General features: G+C 51.2%; 1 protein-coding gene across 1 annotated transcript in view; it reads left to right on the forward strand.

Annotated features, from left to right (window-relative positions):
• SAMM50 (SAMM50 sorting and assembly machinery component) overlaps positions 1 to 11,163 on the forward strand; it is a 30,775-nt gene extending 19,612 nt beyond the window's left edge. Inside the window, exons 13-15 of the mRNA XM_010960179.3 lie at positions 3,973 to 4,119; positions 4,765 to 4,906; positions 11,010 to 11,163. Coding sequence (XP_010958481.1) covers positions 3,973 to 4,119; positions 4,765 to 4,906; positions 11,010 to 11,055 — 335 coding nt within the window. The 3' untranslated portion in view covers positions 11,056 to 11,163. The remainder of the gene's footprint in view (positions 1 to 3,972; positions 4,120 to 4,764; positions 4,907 to 11,009) is intronic.
• Positions 11,164 to 15,037: the final 3,874 nt, after the last annotated feature.

The following is a 15,037-nucleotide window of genomic DNA, read 5'->3' on the forward strand; positions in this document are numbered from 1 at the left end:
CAGCATCCACCACACAGCAGGCCAGGAAAGGCGTCTGTGGAGGAAATGATAGAAAACGAGAGAACAGAACTAAGCAAAGGTTCACGACCGTGGCCTCTGGTCCCGTTGCCCAGAGCTGACACGTGTGAGCGTCCTATTTAAACACACATGCCCACACATGCGTGCTGTGTGGACGTGCTGTGTTCTGACCTGGTCCTCCCGCCACCCCGCAGTAACGACGTACAAAAAGACTTTCATACGAACAAGTACTTTACTGTTTTTAATGGCTGCTTAATTCGTCTTATTGACAAGCCATGATTTTTTTAAATTAATGGGACTTAAAATTTTTTTTTGAAATATGATGCGATAACTTTAATATTACGATAAGCACGCATTTCAATAAGAAGACCTGGAGGAAGTACAGCACAATGTTAATTATGGTTTTATCTGGGTGATGAGAATTACGAATAATTTTAGTACGTCTTTTAAAATGCATTTCTGCACTTTCCAAATTTTCTGCAAGTTTCCATTAAGTTTGTTTATTGAGGTATAGATGATTTACAATACTCTGTAAGTTTTAGACGCACAACAATTTTTACAACAAATTTTTCCGTGGGTCACGATTCTTAAAAGATTCTGTTCCATTTATACTTATTCTAAAACATTGGCTACACCTGCTGTGTAATGGGCTTTATTTTTGAGAGCCGTTTTAGGTGAACGGAAAACTTGGGCACAAAGTGCAGTGCTCCGCTGCTCCTGCCCATAGCACCCTTTGTCGGTGGCATCTCGCGATCCTGTGGGGCCCTTGTTAGAGCTGAGAGCCAGCGCTGATGTGTGATTGCTGACTAGGTCCCATGTCCACATTAGGGCTCGCTTTGTGTGGCCTCGTTTCATGGGCTTTGACAAGCGCACAGTGGCGTGTATCTACCATTACAGTACCCCGCAGAAGGGTTTCACCGCCCTAAAAATTCACCACGCTCCATCCACCTCTTCATTCCTCCCTCCCTTCTCCCTCCTTACTTCCTGGCAACCACTGACCTTTACTATCTCCATAGTTCTGCCTTTTCCGGAATGGCATATAATTGGAATCATGCGGTATGTGCCCTTTTCTGACTGGCCTTCTTGACTAAGCAGTATGCACTTAAGGTTCTCCCATGTCTTTTTTCTTTATAATGTATTTTTTAGATTTTTGTTTTTACATATAAACATTTAAAAATTTGAATATAAGTGATTTACAATATTACATTAGTTTCAGTTGTACAACCTAGTGATTTGATCCTCCGTATTTTTTTATAGCTTGATTGCTCACGTGTTTTTATCACCGAATAATATTCCACTGTGTGGCTGTACCACAGGTTGTTTATCCACTTACCTACTGAAGGACAGCTTGCCTGCAGGACTCCCAGTCTTTGGCAATTACGAGTAAAGCTGACATAAACATCTATGTGCAGTTTTTTATTTGGACATAAGGTTTCAGCTCATTTGGGTAAATATCAAGGAGCCCAATCGCTGGATTGTATGGTAGAACTATGTTTAGCTTTGTAAGGAACTGCCAGATTGTCTTCCAAAATAGCTCTAGCATTTTGCATTCCCAGCAGCAGTAAATCAGAAAGACAAAAGCCTGGTGATCTTTCATGGCTGCTTGCTTCATCCTCCCACCTTACTGCAGTCTTTATAGACCAGACCCCAAGATTCAGACGTTTAGACTGGTTCTTTTTCCCTTAGAATTATATAACAATGTGCCAGCAAATAGCCTAACTGAATCTCTGTGTTCGTCTGTAAGTTTTACTTTATAACATAAAGCTCCAGATGCGGACTCGCTAGATCAAAGGGTTTTGAGATTCTTCAGTTTTCATATTGGTCTCTGGAAAGTTTGTCTCACTCATACTCTCCCCCAGCAGTGAGTGAGAATTCCTGTTTCTGGAACTGTCTCTAATACTTGACATTTTGTCAGAGGATCTCCACATGTATTAGAATCTTTAAAAACATCATTTAAATGGATGCATGTTCTTTTAGAGTGATTTAGTAGTATGTGTCTCTCTCTTTTTTTTGAAAAGTAACAGTTTCTTTTAGTGACTGTGAAAGTTTTGGAATCTGATTTAATTTGCTTGAAAGTTAAAACATAAATTCCTTAATAAAAGGCCATTGGTAAGATTCCATGGGAAGAACGTAAATTGCTGTAACTTCTCGTGAATGCAGTTTGACAATTTGTATCAAAAGCCTAAAACATATGAGCAAGGACTATTGAAAATAATAGTCCCAAACTATCTTCACACTGTGGAATATTACACAGCAGTGAGGATGAACAAGTTAGAGCCTCTGGCTGGATGGCACGAATGAGCATTGGAAACGTGCCCCCCACCCCCTAAAAAAAAGCCAGACCCAGAGGGTGCATGCTGTGTGATTCCATCCGTGTGATTTGTAGACATGGTGAGATGGTCTGTGCCGTCGGACGCCAGCTGCACTTGGCCTGAGTGGTAGGTTGTGATTACAAAGGAGAACAGGGCCTTCTGGGGGCTGCACGTGTCTGTTTCTCAGTCTAGGTGGTCACTATAGGCTGTGCTCCGTGTGTGGAGTCACTGAGCCGTATACACTTAGGTGTATGTACTTTGTGTGTGTTTTACTTCAAGACTGTTTAAAATGTGTGTGTGCAAGGAAGCCCATCACCTCTTCACGTCCACTGTCAAGTTCAGCACCAATATGGCAGCAGTCAAAGGATAGGTCATTATATTACAGCACATATAAGTGATTATTCAGGCATCAAGATCACATTTTCAAAGAATACAAAGTATTAGAGGGAAGTGCTTACAGTATATTAAACAAACAAAAAGCCAGGATAAAATGACTCACATTTTATTTTCTTATTATTCGTTACAATTCACTGGACAAAAGAACACCAGGGTGTTAGCTGGTTATCTCAGAATGCTGGAATTAAAGGAGAATTTCCTTTTTTTCCTGCTTCTATGTATTTATCAGATTTCCCACAATGAGTATATTACTTTTGTGATTAAAGTAAAATAGGTTATTTAAGAAAAGAGAGCGACACTTGCTGGGAAAGGAAGGCAGACCTGGCTGACCTCCTGTTACCTGTTCAGTCTTTGTTTCCTCTGGAGCTTTAGTATCAATAGGGACGGAGGAGGTGCTGGAGTCTTTAAGCAAATAAGCAGCTCATTCCTTGAGGCTGATCTTGGAGGCAACCCATATTTTTCTCTTTCATGGTCTGTCATTTTGTATTAAAGGAGACTAAGACACTTTATAAAGAGTCTTTTGTAGCAAAGTATACACATTTTTTTGTTGTTGTTGTTGCTTTAATGTTGAGGCTCTTTGTAGTTAAAATGGAATGGATAGGAACATTTTTAGAAATAACACATATGTGTGCTCTCAGTGGATAGTCTTGAATTTTGGCAAAGGTAACCTTTGTCCAAAAAAAAAAAAAAAAAAAAAACCCGCAAGTGGTCCTGAATCTTTAAAAATGAGCGTCTTTATAGAGCCGAGCTAGGACGGCTTCCTTGTGCAGTGGGTGGGTAGCAGATTCTTCCTGGTTCTGTACAGCCGTTTCCAGGAACTGCAGAGGCACTTTGTGTACCTTGTGTCTCTGTATCGTGGTCTTAACATTTGCAAAATAATGCATTTCTTTGCCAAGTGACAGTGACTGGTCACCCGCAGCTGTGGAAGAAGTGGTTTGCAAGAGTTTACTTATTTTATTCCGAGCATGTTACAGATACGATAAATTCCTGATTTCATTCTTTCCTAATTACACACTAGCTTTTTTTTTTTTTTTTCAGTTAAAGCAAATTATAAAAGCAGGAGAAGAAGATCATTTTAGAAAGATGGTTTGAAATGAGGCCAGCAGGAGTTAGAAGAGCAGCTGCTCGCAGACGCGGGCACGGAGTGCGGTGGGCACAGCACGCGTCTCGCTCGTGAAAATGGTGGCACATCAGTGTGATTTTGAGCCTGTGACCTCGTTCTGATCTGCACTCCTTGCTCACCTAGGAGACTACCTGGGCGGAGAGGCGTACTGGGCCGGCGGCCTGCACCTGTACACCCCGTTGCCTTTCCGACCGGGCCAGGGCGGCTTCGGAGAGCTGTTCAGAACACACTTTTTCCTCAACGCGGGAAACCTGTGCAACCTCAACTACGGTAAAGCCGGGACCGCGGGGCAGCCCCGCGGCGCGGGCAGCCCGTGTGAGAGTGCGGGGCACGGCAGGTGTCCGCGCCTCACTCAGATTACGTCATCTAAAGTGCAGGGGCTGCGCCCTCCGTGGCTCCCACACCCCTGATGCAGTGCCCAGAGTAAAGGTGTTGGCTGAATGAATGAAAAAAGCGGGAAAAATCATCTAGTGCTGTCTTACATTAAAAGTCTATTTATTGAGCAGACTTGCTCGAGCCCCTACTCTGTGCCAGTCATTAAGGCCCCAGAGCTGAGCGCGAACTGGTCCCTTGTCTGGGTGCTCAGGGCCCAAGAGTCACAGGTGCGTCCAGCTAGGAGGGCGTGGGGAGGGGTCTGGAAACCAGGGCCTGGAGTAGGGCTTCCCGGGTGGTCAGCGGCCGGGGAAATGCCATTCGAGGCAAAGGGAGCAGAATGTGCCAGCCATGAGAATGGGGAGGAAGTGCGGCCTCCAGCCCGCTTGGCTTTGGCCCTGTCTCACTTCATTCATTCTCCTCGACTGTCTAGGCCTGGCTTGAGAAATCACCGGAGGCCACACAGCGGGGAGGGAGGCAGGACTTACCCGAGGGCAGCAGGGGCCACGTGCCGTAGCTCACGTCCCTCTTCTCGCTTTTCAGGGGAGGGCCCCAAAGCTCACATTCGGAAGCTGGCGGAGTGCATCCGCTGGTCTTACGGTGCCGGGATCGTCCTCAGGCTCGGCAACATCGCGCGGCTGGAGCTGAATTACTGCGTCCCCATGGGCGTGCAGGGGGGCGACAGGTGGGTGCAGGCGTTCCTCTCCACTGGTCCATGGCTCTTTCTTGTCACGGTACTTTGTTTTGGACGTTAGTTAATATCTCACCAGTGGCCTTTAAGACTCAAGACTTCAGGGAAAATTGAATCGTTAGCAGAAGAATGAAAACACCCGTGTTTTTCTCTGTTGGATTTCTCCCCATCCAGTGTGAGGGAAAATGTGCTGTGTCCCGGTCCCCCGCCTCACACTGTGGGCACTCGTGCCCAAGGAGCAGGAGCTCCTCTCCCGGCCTGGCTGGCGGCGGCCGCTGGCGTCGCTGACCCTGCGCTGAGGGCAGAGAGAGATGTTGCGGGCGGTGACAGCAGCCAGGAGCTCGGAGGTCGGGGTGGGCACAGAGGCTCCCGCCGCAGAGGCCGTGCTCCCCAGGCTGCTCCCTGCAGTGGTTTGCACCCGCCCTCTTGGCCTTTCTCCACCAGTCATTTTACTGAACAAGGTTTGCTGGGTATTACATGGATGAACATGGTATAAGGCCATTTATATTTATGGAAGTTGATTTTGTTCTTGAATTATTCGGTATGTGTTGTAGAACTTTTAAGAAGTCCGAAGTGCTGTCCTCAGTAGTACACGCGGTCGGCCCGGCGAGTGTGACAGCCCCACAGTCCGGGGCCTTCCCGGCAGGCGTTTCCGCCTCACGTCTGGAGGCCGGGAAGCCCCGGGTCAGGGCGCCGGCAGATCTGGGCCCTGATGAAGGGTCCTCTGCCTGGTCTGCAGATGGCACCTTCCCTCTGTGTCCTTACTTGGCAGAGAGAGAGCAGGCTCTGTGGTGTCTCTTATGAAGACACTCATCCCACCACGCGGGCCCCATCTTGAATGAGGCACCTCATCTCAGGTGCCATAATGGCCTCCCAAAGGCCCCACCTCCAGATACTGTCACCTGGCGGGGGTGGGCGTTGAGTGCTTCCGCACAGAGGGCCTGGGGGACACAGACATGCCGCCCATGACCTTGTGTTCCTGTTTTCATGCTCACCCATCTCAGCGCTCTAGGCTACTTTTTTTTCTTTTGGGTGTTCTGTCTACAGTCAGCCACGGTGCTGAGTCACAGCCCAGGTTTCAAGCATGAAGCTGTGGTTTGTCCTGGTTTAAGGAAATGCTCTGCAGCTTTACTCCCACTGTCTCCTTCAGCCTGGTGGGTGATGGCGTTTTGAAAGGAGCACATTAGAAAGCTTTTAACAAAGCGTTAGTTCTCAGGTGCAGTTCGGTGTCTGTCGTCCAGACCTGCAGGCCGCCTGGATGGTGGTCTGCTCTCCGCTCTCGCCAGAAGGTGCTTTGGGCTGGGGCTGCCGTGCCTCCCTCGTGGTGTTGGGGCACCCTCAGCTCGCAGCTGCTCCGTAGACTGTTAATCCCCCTCCACACCTTGTGCTCGGCGCAGAGCACATGCTGAGAAGGGTCTGGTTGCACAGGCTGAGTGTGCGCTGGAGTCCAGCTTGTCTGCTCTCTGGGCGTGTGGCCTGGGGTAAGTTACTTAACCTCTCTGGGTCTCCGTTTTCACGTCCGGAGAATGGGCACTATTGGTAGTGATTACTTTGCAGGTTTGAGGACTAAATGCATGAACACATGCACTGCTCATAGAGCAGTGCCTGGCGTGTAGTCAGCAAGGCTGGTTATTTCTCGTGTTGTTCCTGCTCCTGGTGCGCTCAGCCCGGCCGCCTGTTTACGTAGGAAGCAGACCGTGCCCCCTTGCCTCTGTGGTGTCACAGTATGGCTGGCACCTGGCTGACTGTGTTTGAGACATGCTGTAGATGGGGTGTTGTGTCCTGATTTCAGGGCTGGGCACTTTTTTCTAGAAGAGGGTTTTGCATTAGGTAACAGCAGAGATTCTTCAAATGTTTTTGGTAAATAAAGCTAATTTTGCAGGTTGCTTTCTGTAAAGCCATATTCCCACCAGAGGTATGGACTTAAGGCTCCTTGGCTTAACGACCAGGTGCTAGTGGAATCCTGGCAGAGAGCCAGGGGTGGGGAGCGTCTGACCAGCTCCACGTCTCTTCTGAGAGCAATTAGAACATTTGGGGCAGGAAGGTGATCGATCACTGGTACTTACTGATGCTTACCTTGTGGGAGGCACCAAGCTAAGCACGGCTTTTGCCGGATGAGGAAACCGAGACTGGGAAGTGTCAGCCGTCGGTCAGCGGCAGCTCCGGGGTGGGGAGGGCCTGCCCGTTGAGGCCGGAGTGTGAGCTCTGTCCTCTGCACCAGAGCACAGGTGGACCAGAGCCCAGCTCCCCACCGCTCCCTGCAGGACAGGGCGTGGGGAGGCTGCAGTCACCCTCACCTCGGGCATCGACCGCAGAAAGACAAGAATCACCCTCTTCTTGCTTGTGTCCTCGTTCAAACTTCAGTTCTGTACCAACTTCTCTGTCTCAGAGAATACATTGCTGTTTCCGTGACGATCCATTGGTGTGGATTAACCGTGTTTAATGTTAGTCCATATTATACAAGTCAGTACGTGATAAACGTGTGTAATGACAGAGAAGCCTGGCAGCGCCTGCAGGTTTTCAGCCGCAGCCTTAGTGTCTGTTTCACCATGACTGACCATCAGCCCCGAGGAGTGACCGGGGTCCCTGGACTGGCCTTGAGGCAGCTGCGACTGGCCTGGCTGGCCTGTGGGTGGGGCTGCGCGGCTGGCCCCCGCCCTGTCCCTCCCTGGCTGTGTGATCCTCGGGTCCTGCCTCCTGCCAGTTCTGGGCCTCCTGCCCTTCAGACGGGAAGGTGGGGCGCGGCCACCCCGCGTTGCGGCCGCGTGTGGCTGCAGTGCCGCCGGCGGCCGCTGGGTGTCAGTGTGCTCCCGGAATCAGCGGTGCTGCCCTCCGAGCCTCCCGCTTCACCTTCCCGCTCTGCCTCGCTCCCCTCAGGTTACCTCTGAAAAGCGTGTTTCAGACATTAATTTCAAACGTGGTTTCTCCCGGGAGGAGGAAGCTTGCTGTGCGTACGGTATTTAAAGACCAGAGCATAAGGAGGCGCGTTCCCCCGGCGGCGGCAGCTCTGGGACCGAGGTGGCTGCAGCAGATGCTCCCCGTGTGCGGCGTCCTGCACGGGGCGCGCCCTTCGCTCAGTGTGAGGCTTTGTTTGAAGTCTTAGCATCCAAATTGGAATTTTGTGACGTTTGAGTGATGTCGCCAGCGCTTAATCTTCATTTCTAAAATTAGGCGACTAGCAGGATGGGAGTTATGTGCGTTCAGTTCATCCGTAGATACCCCCTCCCCCGCTCAGTTAATGCCGTCACTCTATAGTTAGGGTTTCAGACCTTTACAGAAGTGGCAACGGGTCTGAAATGTTTGCTGAGTTTTCTACCTGATGTGCTTGGTGGCACCGTTGTCTCTGGGGTCCAGGAGCGGTCTGTCGCTCTGTGTCTTACTGAGTGTGGTCCCTGGAGATCCCTAATGACTAAGGTGGCTCCCTGGGAGGGCAGCTCATGGCTAGTAACGGAGAAAGACGGGGAAGAGGATCATGGTGGCTGGGGTGGGCGTGAGAGGGCCTCCTGGAGGAGGTGACACCTGAGCTGAAGCTTCTGGAAGAACCACTAGGGACTTGGAGGGGAGAGCCTTCCAGGCCACTGAACAGCTGGAGCCAAGGTGTGGACACATGAGATGCCAGCAGGTACCAGCTGACACTTCCACAGGTGCAGAAGTGAGGAGTGGGGTGGCCCTTGAATGCCAGGTGGAGCCTAAGGCTCAATCCTGTCCCCTTCCTGGCTCTGCCTTCCAGACTCTCTGGCCTTTTCCCTTTGGGCACACCCTGAGGTCTCCGAGTCCTGGCCCTCTTCTGCGCTGACTTCCCCATGCTGAGGCTGGCGCCCATTCCCCGAGTGACGGCTGGGTGCGAGGTGGGAGCCTGTTGAAGAAGCGTTGCTCCCAGTGCTGGGGGCCATGTGCAGGGCGCTGAACACGTAGCAGCAGCTGGGGGCCCGGGCCCTGGCGTGACCTTCGTCAACACCCTCTGGTGGTGTGGAGCCAGAGGTGGGGCAATGCAGGCAGGGAGGCCTCCAGGGCCGCGCTGCACTCACACAGCCAGGGCTGCCCACGGCAGGCGGTGGGAGGGGGGGACGGGGTGCTGTTTTGAGGTGCCTGCTGTGTGGAGCCACAAGAACGCGGGCACGGCGGTCAAGACAGGAAGATGGGCTTCTGGCGAGGCTGGCTGGGTGCCCCGCGTCCTGTGGCTGCCCCCGTGGTGCCATTCGGGGTATCCGCAGTGGGCCTTTCCCCTGTGCCGCGCGTATATGCCTCTGGTCATAAGCCTGTGCTCGTACAGCTGCTTGATCCGTTCGCAGTTCGAGTGGACGAGCCCCTACTAGCACCCTGCTTGTTTCTGAGTCTTGTAAGCCCAGGGCTTGACTTACTTTTCTTGTAGCTCATTTTCAGATTGTTTTCTTAATGGTGAATGCAGGCATAGAGCACTTTGATGACCTGACCGTGTAAGGTGTAAAAGCCGGTTGTTCAGATCTGAGTCGCACTAAGTAATACAAACACAGTCGCAGTTTTGACGGCGGATCTTTGCCTTTTAAGGGCAGGGTGAGGTCTGCTCAGGATCGCGGGGACTGCGTCTGTCCCTTGCAGTTGGACGGCTTCTGCTGATGCAGCTGGTTAATGAGCACCCTTGACCCTGCGGGAGGGCAGGAGCAGCAGTAACGATTCTGTCTTGAATCTGTTAATTGATGAGATATTTTGATCCCTCGCTCATTCAGGTTGAAAAAGAACAACTTGCTGCCAGTTTTCATAGGCTGTAAATCTGGAGATTGGGTTAGGGCACAGGTGTTATGACAACAGAAATACCAGCTTTCCTCTGAAGGAAGGAGCCATTCTTGTCCAGTTTTTCTAGAAACTGCCCACAACTTGTGAAGACGCCACGTTCCACAAACGCTCCGTCAGCTGCTGGTTGGGATTAGGACTGTGGTTTTTCCCTGAAGCGTCTGCTTCCTGGTGTCTAGGCCCCCGGGTTAGGCCCTTTGTTCTGTGTGCAGCACTGGTCCTGCCCCCGAGCACAGCCAGCAGGTGGGTCGCGTTGCCTTGGGCGACTGTGGGAGTCCATCCTCCACGCCGTGGGGCAGTCTGGGCCTGGCGGTGGTACGCCAGCCTCGCTGTGGAATCTCAGAACACAGGGGCCCACGCCGTGGCGGCGAGTCTCACCCTGAGTGCATCCGGGGTGTGCACCAGGCCGTCGGGGAGGCAGGAGGACCCGTAGCTGCGCATCCTCCCTCGCAGCTGAGGCGGCAGGGCCCGCGGGCGCACATGCGTCTGGTCCAGAGTCCTGCTCGGCTGCTCCTGCTGTGTGACCGCTGTCCTGTTCTCACTGCTCTGCCCGTTCGTGCATCTGGAAATGGGCTCAGTGGTCTGTCAGCCGGTCCCGACAGCACAGGGAACAGAACCTATGGAGCATCCGCGGCCAGCAAGTGTCGCAGCCACATCACCTGTTTGCAGCCTTTCCTGGGTCAGAGCAGGCTGTAAAGAGCGGTCAGGGAAACCCTGTGGGCTGAGCACTGCCATCGCCGTAAGCCCCTGGGACCCTTCGAGGTCGGGGCTGCCCCGAGCTCCACCGTCCCCCCGCTCCCTCCTCTCCGCCTCCCCGCTCGCTGCCGTGCTTCCTCCCAGTGCCCTCCCGTCCATCCTCTCTGTCCTCCCACCGCGCCCGGCCCTCCTGGGCGCTGTGCTTTGCCGGGTGCCCTTCCATGGCCACATCTCTCATCACTGCTCTGCTCTCTCAGAAGGGACCGCACGACTCCCCTCTTGCCTGATAGCCTTAGAGAGAAACACAAAGCTTGCCCCCCCCCCCGGGGCTCTGTTGTTCATAACTATTTCTCTCTGAAGCCCTTTTCTCTTGTCACCAGTTGGGTCGGGACTGGGGGCACACAGAGGAATTGAAGAGGGGGCAGGAAAGGGGGTTCACGTCTCCATCGTCTCCATCTCATTCCCGTTTTCCATTCTCTGGAGGCTGGTGGTTAACAGCAGAGAGGGAAGCGGCCGGGCCTCCCAGACTGTCTTCCCGGAGGCTCAAGTTTATGGAACTGTGGACGGACGGGGCGGGCAGAGCAGAACACAGGATTGGTTTCCTGCCTTAAAACATAATTTTTTTTTGTAGGATTTGTGACGGCGTCCAGTTCGGAGCTGGGATAAGGTTCCTGTAACTGATGCTGAGCGTCCTCCCGTCCCTCCAGAGGAAGCCCTGGAGCTCGGGCAGCAGTGAGTCAGTCGGTGCCACACACTTTCTCTCCAAATAAACACATTTCACGTGATCCTTGACTGCGGTCCTTGTGGGAAGCCAAGTCAATAAATTTTAAAGACAGATACTGAGCTGCAACGTGGGTGTGGTTAGCTTTCCCCAGGCAGGGTGTCCCATGCGGCTTTTCCTGAGGACCACGTGGAGTGTACAGGGGGCCAGAGCTCGAGTCTCCTGCGTTCTTTCATGCGTACCGCCCAGTGGGGGTCCTGTCAGAGGGTCTGCAAACGCCTCGTCGTCCTGGACTCCCCCGGTCTCAGTGTTGGGTCCCACGTGTCAGAAGTGATTGGCAGAGCCCTGGGGGAGACTCAGAGACGCAGGCCTGCTGGTTCTAGGCACATGGGCTCCAGCTCGATGCTGAGGGACTGTGTTGGCGGGTGCAGCCGTCACAGTGTCACCTAAGTGTGTGTGAGTGCTGTGGAAGAGAGAGTCCAGTGTAACGTTAGGGACACTGAAGCTGACATTGGTGTTAATAAAGACGAGTGAACCACAGGCCTAGCGGCCTAACCCAGCCCAGAGCGGAAACCCGGCGTCAGCAGGGCTGCACTCCTCCTGGAGGCTCCCAGGGAGGACCTGTTTCCCAGCCTTTTCCAGCTTCCAGAGGCGCCCACGTTCCTTGGCCTGGGCCTTTGCTTTATTTTCAGAGCCAGCAGCGTAGCATCTTCCTGTACCCTCTGAATACTTGCCTCTCGGTACCATCTTTTTGGCCCCTATGGTGACACTGAGCCCACCTGGACAGTCCAGGCTGCTCTTATTTTAATATCTGCAGTCTTAGTCCCCCCGGTTATATTACATAACATATTCACAGGCTCCAGGAATTAGAAAGCGGACGTCTTTAGGGGACCATTATTCTGCCTAACACACCTGGTGTCTCTCAAAGTAATATTTCAGGGAATACGTAATTAGCCACATGAGAAAAAAGTTGAAAAGAATAAACCTCCTTTAAATTCTAAAAACGGCGCCATGTCGAGATGTCCGGGGTGCGGGCGATGCCCGGGGCCTGCCCGGGGCGCTTTGCTGTTGGGCGTCCCCCTCCCAGCTGGGCAGGGCCCACCTCGCTTGCACCCTCCCGAAGCCCGCTCCCATCCCCGCCAGGTGCACCCGGGGCTTCAGGAGCAGCGTGAATCTCAGGCCCCCCTGCTCTCAGGCACTTGAGGGCTATCACCCTCACTGCCTGCATAAACGACAGGGGTTTTTCAGGGAATGTGTAAGTAGAAACAGTTTTCCCTTTTCTAGTAGTTGGGAGCCTGGGGAAATACACTTTCCCCTCTGACTTCTTTTGTCGTTTACAGGTTCACTTTTATACATTTGGCAAAATAAGAAACCCATGTTACAACACCGTCACGTTCAGACTGTAAGTTAAGGACAGAAAAATCCAGATAACGCAAACTTTCAGACACACTTTGAGAATTCACGTATCATGACAGTGGGAATCCCAAGAAGTCATTTTTGAAAAGGTATGTGTTTAACCAAGCAGGGCCGGCTTACCCTGGGTCCCTGGCACCAGCTCCGTAGTTAAGGTGCATTGGGTCCCTCTGTCTCCAGTGAGGGGGAGACGTGTCTCAGTGGCAGGTGCACTCCGCAGGCTGCTCCTTCTCCAGCTGAAATGAAATCGGCGGATAGAAATCGGAACTCTGTTCCTTCTCAGTGGTATTAAGTGGGCAGATGAGCAGAAAGCCGAGAGCCCTTAACAAAGTGCTTTCCACGAAAGACCAGAAACCAGGCTGGTTCACTGGGGGAGGCGACTTTCCCATAGCTGTCTCAGCACGTCAGAGGTCATGGAAGAGAAGCACGAAGAACCTAGCAGATTCCTTCCCAAAGTGCCGCCCTGCCTCAGCGGGTCTTTGCGTCCTGATTTTACTCCATATGCCTCTAAATACCTGAGTGCGATTAGAATGGGGTTCGGTATCTGTCGAATTGACCTTTCGCTCCACTCTGCGAGGAATGGCCCCCAGCCTTCCATGGCTTCATTCAGGTGGAGAACGCTCCCGTGTCCCTTGCGGGCAACCAACCTGCTGGCCAGCCATCTCGCGTTTGCAGCAGAGGCTGACTTTAGCAAACCTGCTTGTCACAATGCTTACGGAAGAGAAAGCCTCTGTGGTGGGTCACGTTACCTGTTATTGTGAGCTTGGGGTGGCCTCTGTCCACAAACTCTGACCTTTCACACAAGTTTCATCAGCCTGGTGCTCCCTGATCAGTGCCACCAGCCGCTTGTGTCCCCATCAGCTGTCTGTGAGTCTTTTAAGATCAGGTAGGGAACGCTGCAGTTACTGGAATGAAGGATCGGCAAGTAGGCCAGGCTGATGAAGACGTGCCATGGCCCAGCAGGCCACATGCCCCAGGGGGGGACTCCTGCAGAGGCCCTTCCCTTTGACATCTCCTCCCCTGCAGCTCCTGAGGCTAAGAATTCTCTTTAATTTGTGAATTTGCTTTTCTTTGCAAAGAGCAGAGAAACTTACCTTTAGGATAATTAGATGTGCTGAATGCACTGTGTGTTGAAAGACCACAGAAGAGGAGAGGATTCCTTAGTCTGGAACAAAAACTGGAGAACTGTGTTTTCAGTAAAATGAAATGGTTAAAGTCAGGCGGCTGTACTCAAGCTCACATTTCTAGCTTCCCTCTAAAACCTGGGTCTGACAGCAGGAGGTCTCCACGCCTGCAGGGAACAGGGCTGGAGCTGGGGCGGTGGTCCTTCAGCCTCCACCCCCGGTGGCCCGGTGGCCCGGGCTCTGCTGGCTGTTGCAGCCTTCTGCCCCGTCCCTGCCTCTGGCCCATCAGACGGAGAGGCATCTGAACAAGTCTGAGGACGAGGCCAGTGTAGGGGGCGAGGTCAGGGGCAGCGGTCAGAAAGTGGGCGAGCAGCAGGCCCCACGTTTGTTTGGGGGGATAATTTGGTTTATTTATTTGTTTATTTTTTAAATGGAGGTACTGAGGCTTGAACCCAGGACCTCATGCATTCTAGGCATACACACTGCCGGTGAGCTATGCTCCCCCCATACTCTTTTTCAGATTCTTTTCCATATAGGTTTTTATAAGGTATTGAATATAGTTCCCTGTGCTGTACTGTAGGTCCTTGTTATTTATCTGTTTTATAGATAGTAGTATATATCTGTTAATCCCGTATTCCGAATTCTTCCCCCATACCTTCCCCTTTGGTAACTGTAAGTTTGTCTTCTATGTCTGTGAGTCTGTTTCTGTTTTGTAAATAAGTTCATTTGTGTCATTTTTTAGATTCCAGATATGAGTGATATCATACAGTATTTTTTCTTTCTCTTTCTGGCTTAATTACTTCACTTAGAATGATGATCTCCAGGTCCATCCATGTTGCTGCAAATGGCATTGTTTCATTCTTTTTTATGGCTGAGTAATATTCCATTGTATATATTGGCTGCATACATAACCACTTACTAGACAGTTCTTAAAAGCTTATTTACAGAATCCAACATTTGAACCTCAGGAGCAATAGCTAAATATAAATTTATTTGCCTCCTTTTAATCTTTTTATTGATCTCATCAGATGATTATTATGATAACAACAGTTGTCAACCTTTTTGGTCTCAGGACCCCTTACCACTGTCAAAAAGTATGGAGGACCCCAAAGACCTTTTGTTTATGTGGGTTGGTACTAATACTTACCATATTAGGAACAGAATTTTTAAAAATATTAATTCATTTAAAAATAACAAACTTATTACTTGCTGACATAAATAACATTTGTGAAAAAAAGTATTTCCAAAAAAATATACTGAAAAGAGTGGCATTGTTTTGCAATTTTGCAAATCTCTTTAGTGTCAGTTTTAAAAAACACAAGGATTGGGGGTGGGGGCAGGAGGGAAGGGGAGAAATCCAAAACAAAGTGTTCTTGCTCTGACAGAATATTTATCTTGTAT

This window comes from Camelus bactrianus, chromosome 12 (genome assembly GCF_048773025.1).
Source record: "Camelus bactrianus isolate YW-2024 breed Bactrian camel chromosome 12, ASM4877302v1, whole genome shotgun sequence".
Taxonomy (NCBI): Eukaryota; Metazoa; Chordata; class Mammalia; order Artiodactyla; family Camelidae; genus Camelus; species Camelus bactrianus.